The sequence below is a fragment of the Aspergillus pseudotamarii genome (genome assembly GCF_009193445.1).
Source record: "Aspergillus pseudotamarii strain CBS 117625 unplaced genomic scaffold BDV38scaffold_53, whole genome shotgun sequence".
NCBI lineage: Eukaryota > Fungi > Ascomycota > Eurotiomycetes > Eurotiales > Aspergillaceae > Aspergillus > Aspergillus pseudotamarii.
The window spans coordinates 136204-154387 of NW_022475067.1; the positions used below are offsets into that span (position 1 = coordinate 136204).

An 18184-nucleotide genomic window follows, 5' to 3' on the forward strand; every position below is an offset into this window, starting at 1 on the left:
TAGCGCAACGAAACATGGGAAGACGATTCGCTCGGTTACATCATGTACTGAATGCCGGCGACGGAAGCAGAAGACAAGAAACCTGCCATCTACTGCCTGACATACCATGTGCATTAACTGACTGCTAAAAAGTGCAGCCGTGAATGGCCTTGCAACCAATGACAAGCAAGGAGGTTATCCCATCTTTGTTAATTTACATCAAGGGGGAAATCAAAGACAACGAGGCGACTATCAATTGACTCAAGGTCTGAGTGAGGTATATCCATTATCAGACATCTCTCAACTGATGTCATTCTAGAGTGTCAGACCCCGTCAAAATGAAGAATGTAGATGTGAAACAAGACCCTAAGAGTGACACCATCATTTCTGTGACAAATAGTCAGGATCTCCGGTCCTTAGAGTATCTTTCAGATAGCTTGAGTGCCCTGAAAGAAAGTACCAGTAATGCTGTAAGCCACTGCCTGATGAACCTTAACCTTACCACAACCCAATCTGACAGGACAGGATTCCCGTGTCCTCTCGCAGACACCACATGGAATTACATTCGTCGAGATAGAGGATACCCTACGGCTTATCCCTTCGAAACCTTACACAGGTACGGCCATAAAAGACGGACGATATGCGTTCACTAACTTGCATCTAGATATACCTGTGCAGCATTTTCTCAATGAGACGAACTACCAGTACTACAGTGTATACCCCCATCATTCTCCCATGACTACTCTACATGGTGGCTGGGCAAGGTAAAGGTGCAGTCACTGGCTGCTGAGTTTACATGTCTTCTGTTGCGTGCCTGTGCATATTCTGCTCTTGTCGTCTTCCAGAGGAGCGACAGAAATTAGAATCTGAACTAGGAGAACATATCCAAAGCCTCTCGGAGTGTTACCACCATGCTGCTAGGCGGCTAAGCAGCACTATCTCTCCAGGAAGAGGGGGCCTGACGCAGGTGCAGCAACTATTCCTTACGGCCTGTTGGTTCAAGACCGAGGCGCTGTTCGTCGAGTCGTGGCATGCTCTTAGCTCTGCCATCCACGAAGCTCAGGAACTAGGTAATAGAGACTTCTTTGTATGAATATGTCCTTTATAATCATTAGCTGACTTTCTACATTTTCGACTAGGCTTGCACAAAAATTCCACAAAAGTAGCTATCACTGAGTTCGAGCGCGAGATGAGGAGGCGTATGTGGTGCATATTGTGCGCCTGGGACTGGTAAGTTGTAATTATAGGTCTTCCTTGCAGAAGAAAATTTGGCTCACTCGGAAAGGCAAATGTCGTACCTGTTGTCCCGTTCCGTCATTATCAATAACAATAGCCCTGTTGAGCTTCCCAATCTGCGGCTGGAAAGCCCCGACTCCCAAATCGAACTGCCGTCCCCGATAACACATATGGCCTTACAGCGCCAGTTGGGCCAAATGATATCAAAAATATTTGGTATGATGGATGAAAGCTTGTCACCCATGCAATCTGTGTCTATTCAAGAAGTAGTTGAAAAGTGGTTTGCTTCGTTACCGTCTGCCTTCCGGCTCATGGACCCTGATGTCGCTGGGATAACACCCACAAATACGTGCTTATGCAACATCATCAGCTGCATGCTATAGGCTATATGGTAATGCTGAAGCCATTAAAGCAATGCCTCGTACAGAATCTTGGCCAAGACACGCCCAGTGTCCAGAAAGGTCTTCAGTCATCTGCCATTGATTATGCACTCAAGCTGATGGATGCATCTTATCGATTGCTGGCTTGTATGCTGCCAATGAACGCCAAATTTCATTTCGCACCATTTTTGATTTTTGATACAGCCTCCTTGCTATGCTCTGCTATAATTCACGATCATAGTCACTGTCTTCAGCGAGAAACGATTATTCAAGCACTTGACGTACCTGTCAACATGCTAGACCTTGTGCGTACCACCAAAACGGGCGCTATATGCTACTGGATCCTCACCAAGCTTATTAACGGGCTTCCGATATCTTATGTGGACAGGATGTCCATTAATTACAAACACTCTGAAGATATTGACGGAGAGCCTTATACAACCTCGGAGAGTCAACATGGCTCGGCATTGTTACGTGATGATGGCCTGTCTCTTATAAATGGTACACACCTAAACATAGCCAGTACGACGAGTAGTGCAGTTCTGCCACTGGAGCTTGCATCCTCCAAGGTAACGAACAGTGGAATTGCTGATGTAGCTAACATAGACCTGGGAACCTTCAACCAGATCTGGGATTTGGGGAACCTTGACCTTGACCTTTCTGACACACAGCAGTCCTAAAGTTCTAGTCTTCCGAGACTCTTTAAATATACTTTATCTATACACCTATGAGAACCGGGGCTGCTACAGTTATGTATACAACTGATAATGACTTGTAAAATTACGCATTGAGGAATACCCGATGAGGCCTTTTGAAACGCTGCCAGCTTAATAAGGCTGCGGTTCTTAGGGCAAGGCTAGTCCCAACGCGGTTAGTATCATCCACACCCACAAGCGGAGACGCGATTTTCTTTGCGGCGGGCGGCGGCGCCTTTTTTTACCTTCGTTCTTTGCACGATATTCAGCGCAGAGCCACACCATAAGGATTTGATTCTTTTGGAAGACTGTCGCCATCATGTCTAAGATCACAGTCGGTATGTATATCAATTCCACTATGATCTAGGTCTTAGGCTTTTCAGTAACTAATGCATCCTTTTTCCTGTTACAGCCGGAGTGCGCCAGAATATCCAGCAGCTGCTGGACTACTCTCAGAATGAGAAGAAGAGAAACTTCCTCGAGACCGTCGAGCTTCAGATCGGTCTGAAGAACTACGACCCCCAGCGTGACAAGCGTTTCTCTGGCACTATCAAGCTGCCTTCCGTTCCTCGTCCCAACATGACCATCTGGTACGTGCCGTCCCGGTCGCATCGCCGTTTCGACGAAAACCTGGAGGGAAACGGTGATGATTGGAGTAGAATGAGCGAAATGAGCTGACGAGCGATGGATTATAGTATTCTTGGTGACCAGCACGATCTCGACCGTGCTAAGCACCACGGTATTGATGCCATGTCTACTGAGGATCTTAAGAAGCTTAACAAGAACAAGAAGCTCATCAAGAAGCTTGCTCGCAAGTACGATGCCTTCCTTGCTTCCGACAGTCTCATCAAGCAGATCCCCCGTCTCTTGGGTCCCGGTCTTTCCAAGGGTATGTTCACTATCTAGCGTTGCGCCCGGTGAGATGTACAATATGCTGACAGTTTCCGCAGCTGGTAAATTCCCTACCCCCATCTCTCACGCTGAGGACATGGCCAACAAGGTCACCGATGTCAAGTCCACCATCAAGTTCCAGCTTAAGAAGGTTCTCTGTCTCGGTGTTGCCGTTGGCAACGTTGGCATGACTGAGGATGAGCTGATTGCTAACGTCATGTTGGCCATCAACTACCTCGTCTCCCTTCTCAAGAAGGGCTGGCAGAACGTTGGAAGCCTTGTTCTCAAGGCTTCCATGTCTCCTCCCAAGCGTCTTTACTAAGTTATTGACGCTCTCAGGTCACGCTGGGGGGTTTTTTTTAGGGACTTAAATGTGGGATTGTATATGCCATAGTTTCGGAAATGTGACTCACGACTTTGTTCCTAATTCGTTCTTTGTGTCTCCACCGTAGAAGTAGTTATGGCGTCGACTATCGACCGTAGTATATAAGCCTTTCATATTTGCCTTAGCCATGCTAAACGGCAAATCTATCTATAAATACAAAGTGGAATGAGGCCGAACAATTTTACGCCCGTGGGATGCTCATTGCATACCAGGCATCAGGTCCGTCTTGTCAAGAATCATTCCTCTCATACCAATAAATTCCCGTAAGTTTTCCCACTCCTCTCCCTCTTCCTCGCCACGCATGTAGATATCCTTAAACCCCCATTTAAGTGCAACTCTGTCCAAAGCAGCTCGTTCCTCTTCCCGGAGCCAGCGATGCCGCAATGGGACACCAGGCAACCATGTTACCCGCTCCATCTGATCATTGGCCGTGGTGATAGCCAGGATACCCACCGATGATACACCTCCCACGTATGCAAGACTTGCAGCGAACGCAATGCCCGTAGCTGTGCTGGGATCCATGGTATTCTGAAGTGTCGCAGCCCAGGATGCAATCGCATAACAAGCAGCCGGTGCAGCAGCCAGCCCACCTAGAGGTACGGCTGCTTTCTTAAAGACCTTTGCGCGGGAGAACGCGGGAGCGCAAAATGTATTATCAATGATTGCAAGAACGAGAGACAGGTTCCGCTGCTCGCTAGCGACCTCCAGAGCCATGTTGGCGAGTTCGGTGGGGATAGCACTGTTGATGTCTTTGGGATTCGCCTTGTGAAATTTAACAGGGGAGCTATTCTCCTCCGGGACCGGCTTGTGCGCATATAGATGAAAGATCTCCGGGAAGTGCTCGGCACGCTTGAGTAAACTCTGAACCTTGGTGTAGCCGGCCAGTGCCTCGGGAGAAATAAACACCTTCTCATCCGTCAGAAGCTCGTAAGTGATCTCGGAGAGAGCATTGGCTAGTCGCGGGTCCGCAATTTTAGGTGATTTGGTTCGTTTCTTCGTAACGCTCTTTTCTTCTAGGTCAAGCAGGGTGGAGATCTCATTATCTCCTTTCTTTGTTGTGTCCTGCTCTTGGTGTACAAGGGCTTCTGCGACTTCTTCACATCTCTGAAGGAGTCTCACAATTGCTTCATTGGAGGGCACAGAATCCAATTGTCGGAGCTCGGCTGAATCGTGTGTGATCTGTCGCAAGGCATCTTCTAGATCTCGGGGAGTAGTTGTCTCGGGCGTGTTTGACGCAAATCGAGAAGGTATCATCTGTGTAGTAGCCCAGTGGTTTTTTAGGTTTTTCCTAGCCTTCCATAACCCGACATCTTTGTTGGAGATGAATGGTCCTGTTGATGCAAAAGATCGCGTGAAGTGGGTTCGTGGCCGGGTTGCCGGGGATGCGGAGGAACGGCAGAATTGACATATCAGGGGTTGAGACCTTGAGGCCCTTTGACCGCTTAAAGCAATGCCTTTCATGGTGAGTAGTGAAAGTACTTTTGGCGTTGTTTCCCAAGCCATTGAGTACGGATACGAGAACAGGACAATATGCCATTTGCGACGCAAGGCGGAGTCTTACTGCCGCCGCAGCACCGCCACTAACTCCGGACGGACTCTCCACTATTGGGCAACTTAACTGATCCCATTCGCTTTGCTCCATCAGGCTACATTGACACCACGCCTTCTACTCCCCATTCCAACGGACGTCATCTTTCTCCCTGAAAGAAACGTCAAATGGTCCCCTCGATCCCGGCGGATTGATCCCTCGCGATCGCTTTTTCCCGTGATCAATAACTACCCCTCTTTCTCTTTCACCGTTCAATTTTTAATACTCTATCTTTTCTATCCATAAAATGCCTCCACCACCACCGCCGCCGCCTCCGCCGCCCGGTGGTATGGGAGGGCCCCCTCCCCCTCCCCCTCCAGGAGCTCTCCCGAGTAGGCCATCAGGTGCAGAAGCGAAGGGCCGGGTAAGTCTATATGTTCGGAACAATACCTGACAGACAGCTGATCTATTTGGTAGGGTGCCCTTCTCTCGGATATCCATAAAGGCGCCCGACTTAAGAAGACTGTAACCAATGACAGATCAGCGCCCCAGATTGCTGGGGGAGGAGCGAAGTCGTCTGGCCCTCCGATTGCAGGCGCACCGCCCGTTCCAACCATGCCAAAGCTCCCGGGTTCGGCACCACCGGTACCCGGACAAGCAGCGAACAGACTACGAAGTGATAGTGGAGCTGGTTCAGGGGGTGATAATAGCGCGGCTTTACCGGCAGCGCCACAGCTGGGAGGTCTCTTTGCTGGAGGAATGCCCAAACTACGCAGCCGTGGAGGAGTTGACACCGGAGCCAATCGAGATTCGCCATATCGATCAGAATCACAAGGCTCGTCGGCACCGAAACCTCCCGTGTCGCCTGCTCCGAAGCCTCCAGGAGCTCGTCCTCTTCCGCTGCCTTCCTCAGAGTCTCCTCCCGCCCCTCCTGTTAACCCATTGGTTGCTGGCCTGAAGAAGCCTCCCCCAAAGCCCGCCTCGCGGCCATCCTCTACAGTCTCAAATGCATCGGCTAGGTCGGCGCCAGATGCTCCACCCCCTCGTGCACCACCACCGTTGCCAGGCTCAGCAAAGCCGCCTCCACCACCTCCCGTGTCCTCTAGGAAACCATCAGCCCCGGCTCCTCCTCCTCCTGCTGCTGCACCCCCTTCTACAAGTCCAGCTGCGCCACCTCCACCTCCACCTACAGCCCGACCACCTCCCCCAGCGCCTGCGCGATCTACCCCTCCTCCACCTCCACCACCTCCGCCCCCTGCAGCCTCAGCACCGCAGCCACCTAACGGAACCGCTGTTGCATCAATAGCTGTTCAAGCTGCGAGGAACGCTCTTGGGCAGAGTCAGCAGACACCTTCAGCCCCGCCCCCGCCCCCGCCCCCACCCGCTTCATCCGCCCCTTCAGCACCCCCTCCACCTCCTCCGAGTGCTCCCCCAAGCGCCCCTCCGAGCCAGCCACCATCACGCCCGTTATCCCACGAGCCTCCAGCTAGTCAACTCCCGGATCGATCTACACTAGATCCGAGCGCGTACACCCTGAGCAACGGCGGGCCGTCATCAGGGTCGAGCCCTCTAAGTTCAGCAGCGCATGGGATGATTCGTGTAGAAGATGTTCGGTTCAAGTTCCAGAGCGAAGGTTTATTCCCCAAGCCTCGGCCTTTTGTAGGAGGCCCCAGACGATACCGTGCTGGACGAGGTAGCAGCGTGCCATTGGATTTGAGCGCATTGAGTGGCTAGGATACTGTTCTAGATAACGAACAGACTAGGGGCTTATCAATTTGCTTTGCAACTTCAAGTTGCATCTTGTTATCGGGATAGCCAAAGGCAATGCAACGAAAGGTTCTTTCTACTTGCGCTCTTTTTTCCATGTACAACTAGACACGTTCATTTCAGTAGATGGACGTTTTATTGTTTCCTTTTTTTATATGCTCTTCCATTCAGTGTCTTTGAGATAATAAAACAAATACGTAGATAGGAGGGGCGACACATTTCGACGTCATCCGAGCTATTGGATGTTTCCAGCAAAGATAGAGGGTCATAGTCTGTCACGTGACAGACTAATCGTATCGAAGTGTCCGGACGGAGGAGAAATCGCAAGCTCATTGTTGCGACCACTGCTGTGCTGGTTCACCATAATTTTGCCATATCGCCTCGGATAGCATGTCATCTTGATCTTGCTTTAAATGGACTTCTAACAGCAAAATTCAACGAGGCCGGAGAGCAGCAACTCAAATTCCCTACACGCGTCCACCACTGGTTCTGCAGAGCAAACATCGGCGATAGTGTCACAATTCGATAGACTTCAAACCCCCCAGAAAGGAATTGGAATCACTTTTTTTTTCTTTGACTCCTGACTACGTTCTATCGGCTTCCCTTTTCTGGCGGTCTCGGGTCGTTTACGATAGCTCCCGCAAGCTCTCATCGCCTTTCTAGAGCTCCAGCCCGGTTCGGACCTATTCGCGCACGAGTACGCACGCCGTTCCCGCGCGTTTACCTCAGGGAATCCTATAGCGCATCATCATGTCTCTCCACTCATATATTAATAGTACGTAATCCAGTGACCGGTAGATCCCAACATTATGCAAGACCGTGCTAACGCCTACTTCCGTAATAGAAAAAGTCCTGGTTCTGACTGTTGACGGGCGGACTCTTCTGGGGACGCTACTTTCCACGGATCAGTTGACTAACCTGGTTCTCCTGGATACCATCGAACGAATCATTCGCACCCCTGATGACCCCGAGCCAAGCTCTCAGATCGAGCACGGTCTGTACCTGATCCGAGGCGATAACGTGGTAGTATGCGGCGAAGTGGACGAGAAGATCGATGGCGAGATTGACTGGGCCAAGGTTAAAGGCGAGGTGGTCAAGGGTACCAAGAACGCATGAGCCCTAATTTTGTACTGATTACGATGCGAACTTTCTTGCTCAAGGATGAGCCACCTTCCTTTTGCATCAGAGTGACGTTGGATGATCGAAACGTGGCATGGTGACTAGGTTGGACTAGACCGTTTGTGATAGATCTTTTTTTTTTCTTCGTGGCGGAGGTGCAACAACAGTCCATCAGAGCATCACGTACAGTGCGCTTCTTGCGCACCGTGTCACGCGGAGGGGTACCACTATGGTCCTTATCCGTGGCGGTGATACAGATTTGGATTGATATCGTTTCGTATTCTGCGACCATGGTGGGGCTCGGACTAGACGGCAGCTTTTTTTATTAAAAGAAAAAAAATATGCGATCTTAGGTCAAACATACTGGCGCTACGGCTCCTGGGGTTTTACTTGGTGATATCAGGAGAAAGAAGGGGGAGGAGATGGAAAGGAAGAGGGAGAACAGTGGATGGGATAGAAACAAGGGAGACAGCAATCACGGCAGTACATTTTTTCAGGACGATCCATCCTCGACGACGGAGTACGAATGCAAGAATTCAGGGAGTGGATGATGATGAATCATGGATCTCAACAATGTATCTATGTATGTGAACTGCAATTTCGGCATGTTGATTGGGGCGAGTGGAACCCCAATCTGATATCCTCTGCGGAGAATGCAACCTATCGACTACTACTGCTACGGAGTACTACGTACTAGTACTACTACGGCTACTACTACTAATACTGCTACCTGATTAGAGAAGCAGGGCAAGGGATGACCTGAGTTGCGTTTAAATTTAACTGATTGAGAGCGTCGAGTGGTTGTCGTGTTTTAGGGCTTGGCGAGAATTTCGGAAGTCGTGCAGTGTCTCGTTCCGGGCGTTGTCGTAGTAGTAGTTAGTGAGTAGTCGTATAGTACGAGTAGTCGTATAGGCAGCCAAATACTTGAACTAGCGATGGACGGCGTCAAACTAGATTGGACCATCCCGTTTCACCAAGAATTTCAACCGTCAATCGGTTGTGGACACATTGACTGGTATGCAACTGGCTTCGCTGCCCAATTGTTTATTTTTATTATTTTTAGTATTTAACTTCCGAGTACGTCTGAGAGTGAGGGGTTTGGGAATCTTATACTCGTTCTCTTTCTGTTCTCCTCAGCCACAGTCCGTTCCCATTCCAAGTCCGAGTGGAGGGGATGACTTATATAAAAGAACAAACTGAAAATAACTTACATCAACAGAGACACTACTAATGATCCTCCACGAGAGATCGTCTACATAGACATCCCTACTCCCTGACAATAAATCTGGGTAGCGCCGTTTCTGCTCTGCCGCGCCCCCCCGCCCCTGCCAAGTGCAAATCGCCCAACCATCTCTCGCCCGTTCTTTCATTCCCCTGACCTCCGACTCCTCCTTTTCCTTTCTCTCTCTCTCTCTCTCTCTCACTTTCTCTCTTTCTTCCTCTCGCTATCGCTCTGCTTCATTGTCTGGTCTGTTGTTATTGCTGTTTATTTGTCTTCGTCTTTTGTCCTATTTTCCTCCAATTATTTTCGGTGGTCGCTGTCCCACGTATACTACTTTGGATTGTCCGCTACGTTGGTGTTACTTCAATTCTTTTCTCCGACGTTGTAGGTCGCTGGGCGATCTCCGTTTTTAACTGCCTTCCCGTCCCGCCCGCTATCGTACTATACGCCCTTCATGTTGCTGTCGGCGACACGACAAATATCGAGACCTATTTACCGGTGCCCTCGGGCCTATCTGTTCTCGTGAGTGCCATACGTTTTTGGCCAGTGTCACTATCAGTTGGCCTGCGAAAACCTTCCTCACCGCTCCCCAACCTCCCTCCAACCTCCCCAGCCCAACCATGTGGCTGTGGCGAGGCGCTCAATCGGCGGTCTTCTACTATGCCACCTGTACACCATGTGCCGAGAAAGTCGATCGTCGAAAACGCATGAAAGAAGCCGAAGCCGCTCGATCCCGTCGCGAAAAGGAGAAGAATGAAGAAATCATCGCCGACCAACCTCGGCCGTTCCCCCAACCCACTGCCTTTAGTACAAATCCCGGATGGGCGGAAGAAATTGCGTTAGGCCCTGGCCCCCCCGCAAGAAGAGGTGGCAACCGGTCTGCGCATCGTCGGACGGATAGTTGGAATACGGATGGACTCTCGGCGAACTCCGGTCAGGATGTACGTGCGTCGCAAAAGAAGGACAAAAGCAGCCTGATGCAACCGATTGAGGAACGGTGGAACCGCATGCGATATCAGCGCGAAGACGAGCCGTTATGGGGTGAAGAAGTGGAGGTGAAGGGCTCTTCGGTTGGATTATCAGGTAGCGGGAAATCGAATGGCCCCGAACCCAGCAAATACTATATTGCACGGGTTCCTCCGGTCAACGATCTTCATCCGCCTATCGTCAGTGGACCCAAGTCTAGGGCTGAGACGCGATGGATGCTGCAACCTGTACCTAGCGCTAGGGTAATGGCCGGAAAAGATCGCTTCCCTACCCAGAAGAGCAGTACCAGCGACCCCTCTTTGACCCGCGAAAAAAGTCCCAACAAAACCTCCGATCGAACCCCACTACCTCCCTTATCTACTCAACATGTTGAAAAGAAACCCGCCAGAGTCCGTCCTCCTTTCGCCCACCTTGATGATGACGACGATGACGACGACGACGACGATCCTCGACCTCTGAAGACGCCGGAACCCAAGGATAGCCGCGAATATAGATCACCCTCCTCCCTTACGTACGGGCGTGATGAGTCTAATTTTGTCATAGCTTCGTCTCTACGGTCACGATCAGATTCGTCTTCGTTAGCTTCGATTGACTCCGATGACATAGAATCCCCGAGAGTTTCGATACAGTCTCCGCAGACACCGATATCCCGACCAATGTCCAAAGAAGCCGATGACGGTAGCAAACTGTTCCGGCCGCATGTGTCGAAGACATTATCGAACCTGCACCGGGAGGACAAGAAAGTTCAATTATTACATTTAGAGATTTCCGATCCCCAGGAGGAAGTCGGATTAGGTGATCTTGAGCAAATACGGCCGTGGCGCTGGAGCATGGACATATAGCTGCAGTATTTGATTCCTTGAGTAACTTTCTAGCCTCGATTCTGTTTCCTCGAATTCGGATTCCAGACACTCCGATATACCTTGATACCTGGTTTTTTCTCGGCGTTGGCAGCAGACAAAAGCGATCGTTCCGTTCCTTATCATCCCATCGATTCTCTATGCATTGGAGCAACCAGTTACCCGAAGGAAGTCCGTTGTTATGCGCATGGCAGGACCACCAGAAACGAACGAGAATATTGAAGACCTTCTGTGACTGTTGTTCTCATCCGTTGTCTCCATAACATACAGTACCTATATATACATACCATTCCTGCAGAATTCCATCCATCCTTTCCTTACCAGCGCAGGTTACACTCACTAATTTGCATTTTCTTTTTACCGTTGTCTGATTTGTTCTTTGACCTTTGTTCTCAGATATGCATTGTCCTGAAGTCCCATTCTCATGTCCATGTACAATACCTTTTAATATCAATTACTGCATATTTCTTTCATTGCGCGCGTTGTCCATGATTGAAGTTGTTTTTTTCCTGGTGTTTGTTGGTCATTATACACGATATACCGATAAATAATGAGGGATTGTTATTTGGACCTCACGCTACTTATTTGGACCTCACGTTAAGCCTATATAGGGAAGTTAAGCGAGCTATATAATTAAAAAACACACTAGTAAAGCCCTTTCAAATACAGCTTATATCATACCCTATACAAAACTAGCATAGATTAGTATATTATAAAAAATACATATAGTTCTTTTAAATAATTACTTCTACTATTAGCAATATACCAGTTTATAGTTAAGGACCTCTCTATTTATTACCTAGATTAGGTAGGTAGCGAGGCTACTATACATCGCTGAAAAGGCAATGGATATATACACTGACATGCCCATTCAGCTGCTCTTAAAGAGAGAGCCTGGGGAGGAAAGAAGTCTATACGTAGTTCTATATTCCTATTCTAGAATAGTCCCGCTTAACCAGTAGGATTACTAATACACAGTCTCGTGCCTTCCTATATAGGCTTAACGTGAGGTCCAAATAAGTAGCGTGAGGTCCAAATAATAACAATTCCTTAAATAATACATCTTGTAATACTGAACTGTATCTTGATAGTACGTAAAGATTGATGGTCCATACAAAGTACCCCGAAATCACCACTAGACATCCCTTTCATAAAGATAATATTAAAAGAGACATGTTTGCGTTTGGTTTGGAAAGAAGAAAAAAGAGTAGGATTTGAGGTATATTGTTAGTGTGCAAACGATGGGATTTAGCCAATATATCGTGAGCGTCTCGCCAGTACACAATGATATTGAACTCCATGTGGGGAAACGGATTCAGGAACAATGCTGACAAGACGAACAAAAAAGACGAGGATCATATAATGATAGAGATGCTTTCGGTAAGCCCATAAGAAACATGTCATGAGTACGTAGCACACATGCGCATTAACTCAGCGGCCCATCTGGAATTTAATTTTATATTTTGTCTTTCTGCTTTCCATTCTCGCTCCCCCTTTTCCGCGTTCGATTGGGTCCTGTTTAGTAGACCTTCTTCTTCTCATCCATACTTAATTGGCCGGGGCCCATGTTGACCAGAAGCAAGAGACCGCCGCTATTGAATATAATTAGTGACTACAATCCACAACAATGCGAGACAGGGCTAAGTGTAACTTACACAATAGACAAGATCTGGAAGAAATCGTACTTGGCGAAATCCTTGTGGGGATGGTGGGGGTGGAGCTAGGGGACCGTTAGTTACCAGATACTCAAACGTCGTTCAAGGTATACATACGGTCCAGAAATTGTTGACCAGAATGTTGAAGACGCTCAGCAGCACCACAAGGATGATTGCGCTCCACTTGGCCTTGAATCCCACAATGACCATAACGCATGCCACGAGACCAAACAAGCTAACCAGAATGCGCCAGAAGCTCCACTGGCCGGAGAAGACAAATCCGATGAAGAGGAAGATGAGCAGGACACGGCCAGCGAACTGAACGTACATCTTGCGGTCCTTCTCATCAAGCTGGGGCAGACCAGCTGGGACGAACTTCTTGCGGACCCATGAGTCGGAGAGAACCATGAGGAGACCGCCAATAACACTCAGGTTGCGAAGGAAGAAGTTAAGATCGAAGATAAGCCCATATCCGAGGCCCTGGGTGACGACGACACCCAGCAGGCCGGCGACGGCGATTTCAGTGTGTTTGCGAGCAATTACCAGGAACGAGCATATCGACATAGCGAGCACATTGAGGATGAGGAAGGTGTGTGTGATGCCCCACGGAACTGAAGATAGTTAGACCGGAAACCCGAGGGCTCACTGTGCAGCAATGATCGCCACTGCCGCGGGTAGCAGGAGTAAGCTTACTTTTGCGGTATTCCCGCAGGTAGAGGAGCTGGTCGCTCCATTGTGTAATGATTCGCAGACTGTCCTCGATGAAAGTGACGACGATCAGGAAACGGCCAATGGCTGGTAGATACCTATAAGCGGAAGAAGACACTGTGTTAGCGGCATGTGTCGAACACTACCATTCCGACAGTTGTTTACGTTTCCCTTGCACCGCGCTGAGACAACAGCGGAATGAATTGAAAACAAAAGGTTCGGAGACCACGTACGGTTTAACGGGATCTGCCAACGTGTCCAACCAATCTTCAATCTTGCTGGTCTGTTCCCGAATGGCATCCAAGGGGCTAGGGTCGCTTGTAGCATCTGCGCGACCAGGCCCCCCGAAGGGATTTTGGTGACCGAGATTGTATCCCGCGGTGCCGCGGATTTGCGCCATTGCGGAAGTTGTTGTTTAATAGAACAAGGATATTCGAGCAAGCAGGAGTATGAGAGATGTACCGAGAATAGGAACCTCGGGAGCTAGCCACGAGGGGTCGGTAAACAAGAAATAAAGAAAGGATTGGTAGAGGATGAAATAAGTGACAATCAGAATAGACGAAATTCCCGAGAGAGGAGAAGGAGAAGAAGAGCGAGAGAAGAAGGGAGGGGAAGGAAGAGTAAATACTAGCAGAGAAGACCGAAAGAGCGAATGATGCGAAAGAGAAGAGGACAAAACAACAAGTTGCATCCGTTGGTTCGTTGCCCACCCGTGACTTTACGTCGGCGGCCCTGCAGTTCAGGCCACGATGACCGGAACTCGCTGCTAGTCCCCATATGGGATGGTTGCCAAGCCATCTCAAGGGGTTCTCTGACGACATTTGCAGAACGAGAAGATCCCACACTCCCTCCTGCAATTATATTCTTCCTTCCAACGATACCATTCTATTTTTAAGAGCCCGTCACAACTTTGGGTTAACTTAGGAACCACCCTTCTGTTTCGTCGCAGACTAACCAACCCCAATGGTGGTTCGTTCGTTCTACTCTGTACACCCTACTACTATCCGACTACAAAGTACGAACATACATGAGATACCACACGGATCCCCACTGCACATCAGGGACTATATTGATCGTCATTCCCAAATAGGCCCATTCCTTCCCGGATTAAGAACCATAATGGATCCAAAACAAATATATCCAGCAAAAAAAGCAGAGAACGCATTAAAACCCAGAACCAGGGAACAATAAACACGGCACTCAAGGTAAATAAGTAATTATTAAACGCAACGAACCCAGGGCACAAAGAAAAGGCCAGGTGGCATTTGCGGAGACGAACCATTGCAGATCTTGATCCATGCTCGCCCGTCAAGGGCCTCCACTTTGGTAATCCATACAAAATGCCGGGTCCTCAACGCAGGGGCAGTGGACCAAGCAAAGGAATGAAGCCCTAGTCCGCAAACAAATCAATCAGGAAAAGGACATAATAAGTAATTAAGCATGGTATTGTAGCGAAAACCCGGAATCCGGTCATAGATCAAAACGTCTTTTCATCCATAATTATCGATCAGATAACAAAATGTGTTATAAAACAGAACAAGAAGAATTTGAGAATCCGAGCAGTACACAATTGAGAAAAGGAAAAGGAACAAGAAAATATTACACGGCTCTATTTTTTTAAGGGGGTTTTTCTTGGATTTGGGTGGTTGAGGCTGATGTTTCCTGTGCTGACGTCGCAGAAGGAATCAAACGCCTCGCCGGCTGCGTGGTGCATTTTTAGTGTGGTAAAAGACCCCGAACGCCGAAGCCATGAATAATACATACAGTGAAATCGAAAAGATTTCCATGAGAAAAAAAAAAGCCTGATACATCTCAACCATGTACCTTTTCAATTCTTCAAGAAACTCAAAAGGCCGCTCAAGCAGCCCAATCGGAGTCAAGGGGATGTCCCTTCTTTCCGGAGCGGAGGACATCAGGAAGGTAGGTAGGAGTGATCTTCACCTTGGGCTCAATAGGTGCAGGTGCAGGTGCGACCGGTGTGGGCTGGTCTTCAACAGCGCTGACTTCACTGTCATCGGTTTTGCCGCCCTTCTTCTTGATCTTCTTGCTAGACACAGTAGTCCATTGATCTTCACCGTTCTCTGCGCCGAGAATACGCATCTGCTCCTCCTCGGATGGGAGGCCCTGGTCCCACTCCTTGGAGGATGCGGCAGCGGACGAGTTTTCAGGCTCAAATGTGTCCAGCAGTTCAACCTTAGGGGCCGGAGCGGACTTATGGGTGCCGTTGGTAACATTACCGTTGGTAACCTTGTTCACGCTCTGAGTCTGCCAGGCATTAGGTTGAGCAGCCGGCTTTGACTTGGCGGCTTCACGGCGCTCAGATTCGCGAGCGGTGTGGAGCTGCTTCTCGAGCAATTTACGTCTCTCCTCCTCAGCTTCCTGGACCTGCTGCTTCCGAGCTTCATTCTTCAGGCGCTGTTGGCGTTGCTTCTTGGTTTCGACTTGCTTGAATGATTGGGGCTTCTGCTTCTTCTTCTGGGAGTCCGATTCCAAAGAGCCCGTCACACGGAGAACTGACGCTGCTGGGGCAGGAGCCTCGAGCATGTCAGAAACATATCCAGCAGCAGAGGCACTGGCATTAACCTTAGGGGATCCAGCTGGAGAGAGGTCATCATCAGCCTCGGCTCCGGTGGTGGATGAGGTACGAGTAGAGACACGGGAGGCAGATCGCTCGTTGTTGCTGGCGTTGAGCTGGCTGGGGGTTCCCTTCTTGTTCTTCTTCTTTTGAGCCTTGCTGCCACTGTTGCCATCCTTGTTGCTTTCCTTAAGGGGAACACCGTTCTTCACAGCGGCAAAACGCTTGGCCATCTCTTTCTTGTCGATCTCCTCATCCGCCACATCAGCCTCCTCGATCTTGGGGGTCTGCACTGGCTTTTCCTCGAGCTTAGCGGGGGCAGGAGAGGGTTCCAGAGACTTCTTAGTCTTCTTCTTGGGTTTCTTCGCGCTCACCGCGCTTTCGGCCTTTTCCACGATGGGTTTTATGGGGGCTTTAGTTTTGGGAACAGGGCCATTATAGTACCAACCCAGGCCACCTGCTACCACGAGCAGGATAGCCCAACTGAGGTAAGGATTCATCATCGTCAAAACTATAACCACTTTGCGTTAGTCAACGACACGACAATGATAAATCGATGACTCTTGCCGCGGGGGGTGGGTTGCATACGTTTAATGTGTATTCTTGAGATAACGTAGCAAAATCGTGATCAGATGAGTCAAATAAGATACGTTTCAAATGATAATCAAGGTTCGTCTTCGCGACAGAAGTCCACGCGCGTAATGGAACTTGGCGCAAAAAGTGATTGCAAGAATCCGCTGAGGATAGCAGTAAAAGGGGTGGGGAAAGAAAAAAAAATAGTGGAAAAGTGGAAAACAGGTAGCAAGCGATCTCTCGCGGGTCGTTAATTCAGCTTCAAATCATTAGGCTGAGGAGGTAACGACACAATAGGTGGTTGGAAGACAAGGGGCAAGCCAAATCTCAGCTTCTCCGAAAGGCCAGATTGCGTCGCAGCGCGGATACCGGTCGATTGAATTGCTGTAGCTCTTGTCTACAGCAACTCAGGCACTTCTTTGGGAGAGGATTTGAGTGATCTCAAAGTGATTCAACTCTTTGTGGGTAACCAGACCGAGGCTGGGGTTGAGCTACGGTGTCGAGTTGCGCTTCGAGGGCGTTGGGAGGCGAAAAGAGCGGGAATCAACCAAGGAACATCGAACCGCCTAGCAACCTCAACCAATCCGTGGAGGAGGAATTGACAATGGGCGGGACGAATTGCGGTGGCACGAAAATGGAGGGGGGAGGAAGTAGATATAGGGGAAGGTGAAGGGGGAAAGGAGGAGGTGAAAGAGGAAGTGGAAAAGGCCGCACGAGTGGTAGAAGAGGACACGCTTTAGATGAAGGGGTGACCTTTCTTACTAGTGGTCATCTGGCAGTGAATTTAATTACCTACTGGCGAATATTAGTTAGTTCAATGGTCTGCGCGCCAACACCCGCACCTCCATCTGTTTTTCTCCACTTCCACCAAGTCTGATAGCACTCTCAAGTGCTGGTTCGCTTGGTCTTTGTACATATTGTTCATGATGGTTGCGTTTTGACAAGGATGCCGTCTGGGTTTTCTACCCTAATTGTCCTTTTTTTTTTTCTTACTCTGTTTCCCCCCCCCTTTTATTGGTAGTAAGACTCAACCGTCTGTACCGACACTAATGACCCAATTGGAGTTAACAAAGGATTCTTATCCATTTAGCGAACGGAGCTAAGAGGTTCCAGAAACAATTGGTCATAAAACCGGAGAATGGAGATAGTATCAGTATCAATGACTCCCACCGTCACCAGGGGCAAATTACTCTGCGCGGGGAGAGATCTTCAACCAATCCCCGTTCAACCCCTGTCGATGGACGTCTAGACAAAAGTTTGACGGCGGATTCCGATGTGCACGAATAATGTTCAGCGATTCATATCCATTGTTGCTTCACTGCCTCCATGCTTGCATGTAATTGGTGGTATTCAAATTACGCTACAGATGACACCCACTGAAAGAAAGCAGAGAAACATTACCGTACAGGCCGGTATTGGCGATTCGTAGTATCAGTACGGAGTACGGAGTGCCACAATAGGCAGAGCCTCAAACAGAATACTCCGTACGGTACAGTACCATGCCGACTCGGCAACAGGCCACATCGCCTCAATTCCAGTGTTTACCCGTTTCTCAATATCATTCTTACGTTCGAGATTCAAGACGAAGGAAAGGAATTCAATCCAGCGCTCCAACAAATAAATC

At 49.1% G+C, this 18184-nt stretch overlaps 8 protein-coding genes across 8 annotated transcripts; 5 read left to right on the top strand and 3 right to left on the bottom strand.

The window, feature by feature from the left end:
• Positions 1–317: 317 nt before the first annotated feature.
• Positions 318–2275, top strand: BDV38DRAFT_273520 (uncharacterized protein; the record flags this gene model as incomplete). The annotated part of the gene is made up of 6 exons (XM_032057686.1): positions 318–449; positions 553–595; positions 825–1049; positions 1119–1209; positions 1265–1538; positions 1586–2275. The coding sequence occupies 6 exons, from the start codon at positions 318–320 to the stop codon at positions 2273–2275; spliced, it is 1455 nt and encodes a 484-aa protein (XP_031910565.1).
• Positions 2276–2549: 274 nt separating this feature from the next.
• On the top strand, positions 2550–3608 carry BDV38DRAFT_255045 (60S ribosomal protein uL1). The gene is made up of 4 exons (XM_032055381.1): positions 2550–2628; positions 2703–2880; positions 2986–3179; positions 3241–3608. Exons 1-4 carry the CDS (start codon positions 2610–2612, stop codon positions 3501–3503), a joined length of 654 nt encoding a protein of 217 aa, XP_031910566.1. The 5' UTR covers positions 2550–2609; the 3' UTR covers positions 3504–3608.
• A 94-nt stretch (positions 3609–3702) lies between these two features.
• On the bottom strand, positions 3703–5041 carry BDV38DRAFT_255046 (uncharacterized protein). Its single transcript, XM_032055382.1, has one exon. The coding sequence runs from the start codon at positions 5025–5027 to the stop codon at positions 3765–3767; it is 1263 nt and encodes a 420-aa protein (XP_031910567.1). The 5' UTR covers positions 5028–5041; the 3' UTR covers positions 3703–3764.
• A 214-nt stretch (positions 5042–5255) lies between these two features.
• BDV38DRAFT_160567 (putative proline-rich, actin-associated protein Vrp1) lies at positions 5256–6912 on the top strand. The gene is made up of 2 exons (XM_032051777.1): positions 5256–5518; positions 5572–6912. Exons 1-2 carry the CDS (start codon positions 5402–5404, stop codon positions 6826–6828), a joined length of 1374 nt encoding a protein of 457 aa, XP_031910568.1. The 5' UTR covers positions 5256–5401; the 3' UTR covers positions 6829–6912.
• A 699-nt stretch (positions 6913–7611) lies between these two features.
• Positions 7612–7977, top strand: BDV38DRAFT_285793 (U6 snRNA-associated Sm-like protein LSm8; the record flags this gene model as incomplete). Its single annotated transcript, XM_032060555.1, has 2 exons — positions 7612–7636; positions 7706–7977. The coding sequence occupies 2 exons, from the start codon at positions 7612–7614 to the stop codon at positions 7975–7977; spliced, it is 297 nt and encodes a 98-aa protein (XP_031910569.1).
• A 1129-nt stretch (positions 7978–9106) lies between these two features.
• On the top strand, positions 9107–11654 carry BDV38DRAFT_255051 (uncharacterized protein). The gene has a single exon (XM_032055383.1). It carries the CDS (start codon positions 9823–9825, stop codon positions 11029–11031), a length of 1209 nt encoding a protein of 402 aa, XP_031910570.1. The 5' UTR covers positions 9107–9822; the 3' UTR covers positions 11032–11654.
• Positions 11655–12095: 441 nt separating this feature from the next.
• On the bottom strand, positions 12096–14082 carry BDV38DRAFT_255055 (protein ERV29). The gene is made up of 5 exons (XM_032055384.1): positions 13646–14082; positions 13398–13510; positions 12822–13315; positions 12705–12769; positions 12096–12641 (listed from the first exon to the last, which is right to left on the bottom strand). The coding sequence occupies exons 1-5, from the start codon at positions 13810–13812 to the stop codon at positions 12569–12571; spliced, it is 912 nt and encodes a 303-aa protein (XP_031910571.1). The 5' UTR covers positions 13813–14082; the 3' UTR covers positions 12096–12568.
• A 1187-nt stretch (positions 14083–15269) lies between these two features.
• Positions 15270–16490, bottom strand: BDV38DRAFT_273525 (uncharacterized protein; the record flags this gene model as incomplete). Its single annotated transcript, XM_032057687.1, has 1 exon — positions 15270–16490. One exon carries the CDS (start codon positions 16488–16490, stop codon positions 15270–15272), a length of 1221 nt encoding a protein of 406 aa, XP_031910572.1.
• Positions 16491–18184: the final 1694 nt, after the last annotated feature.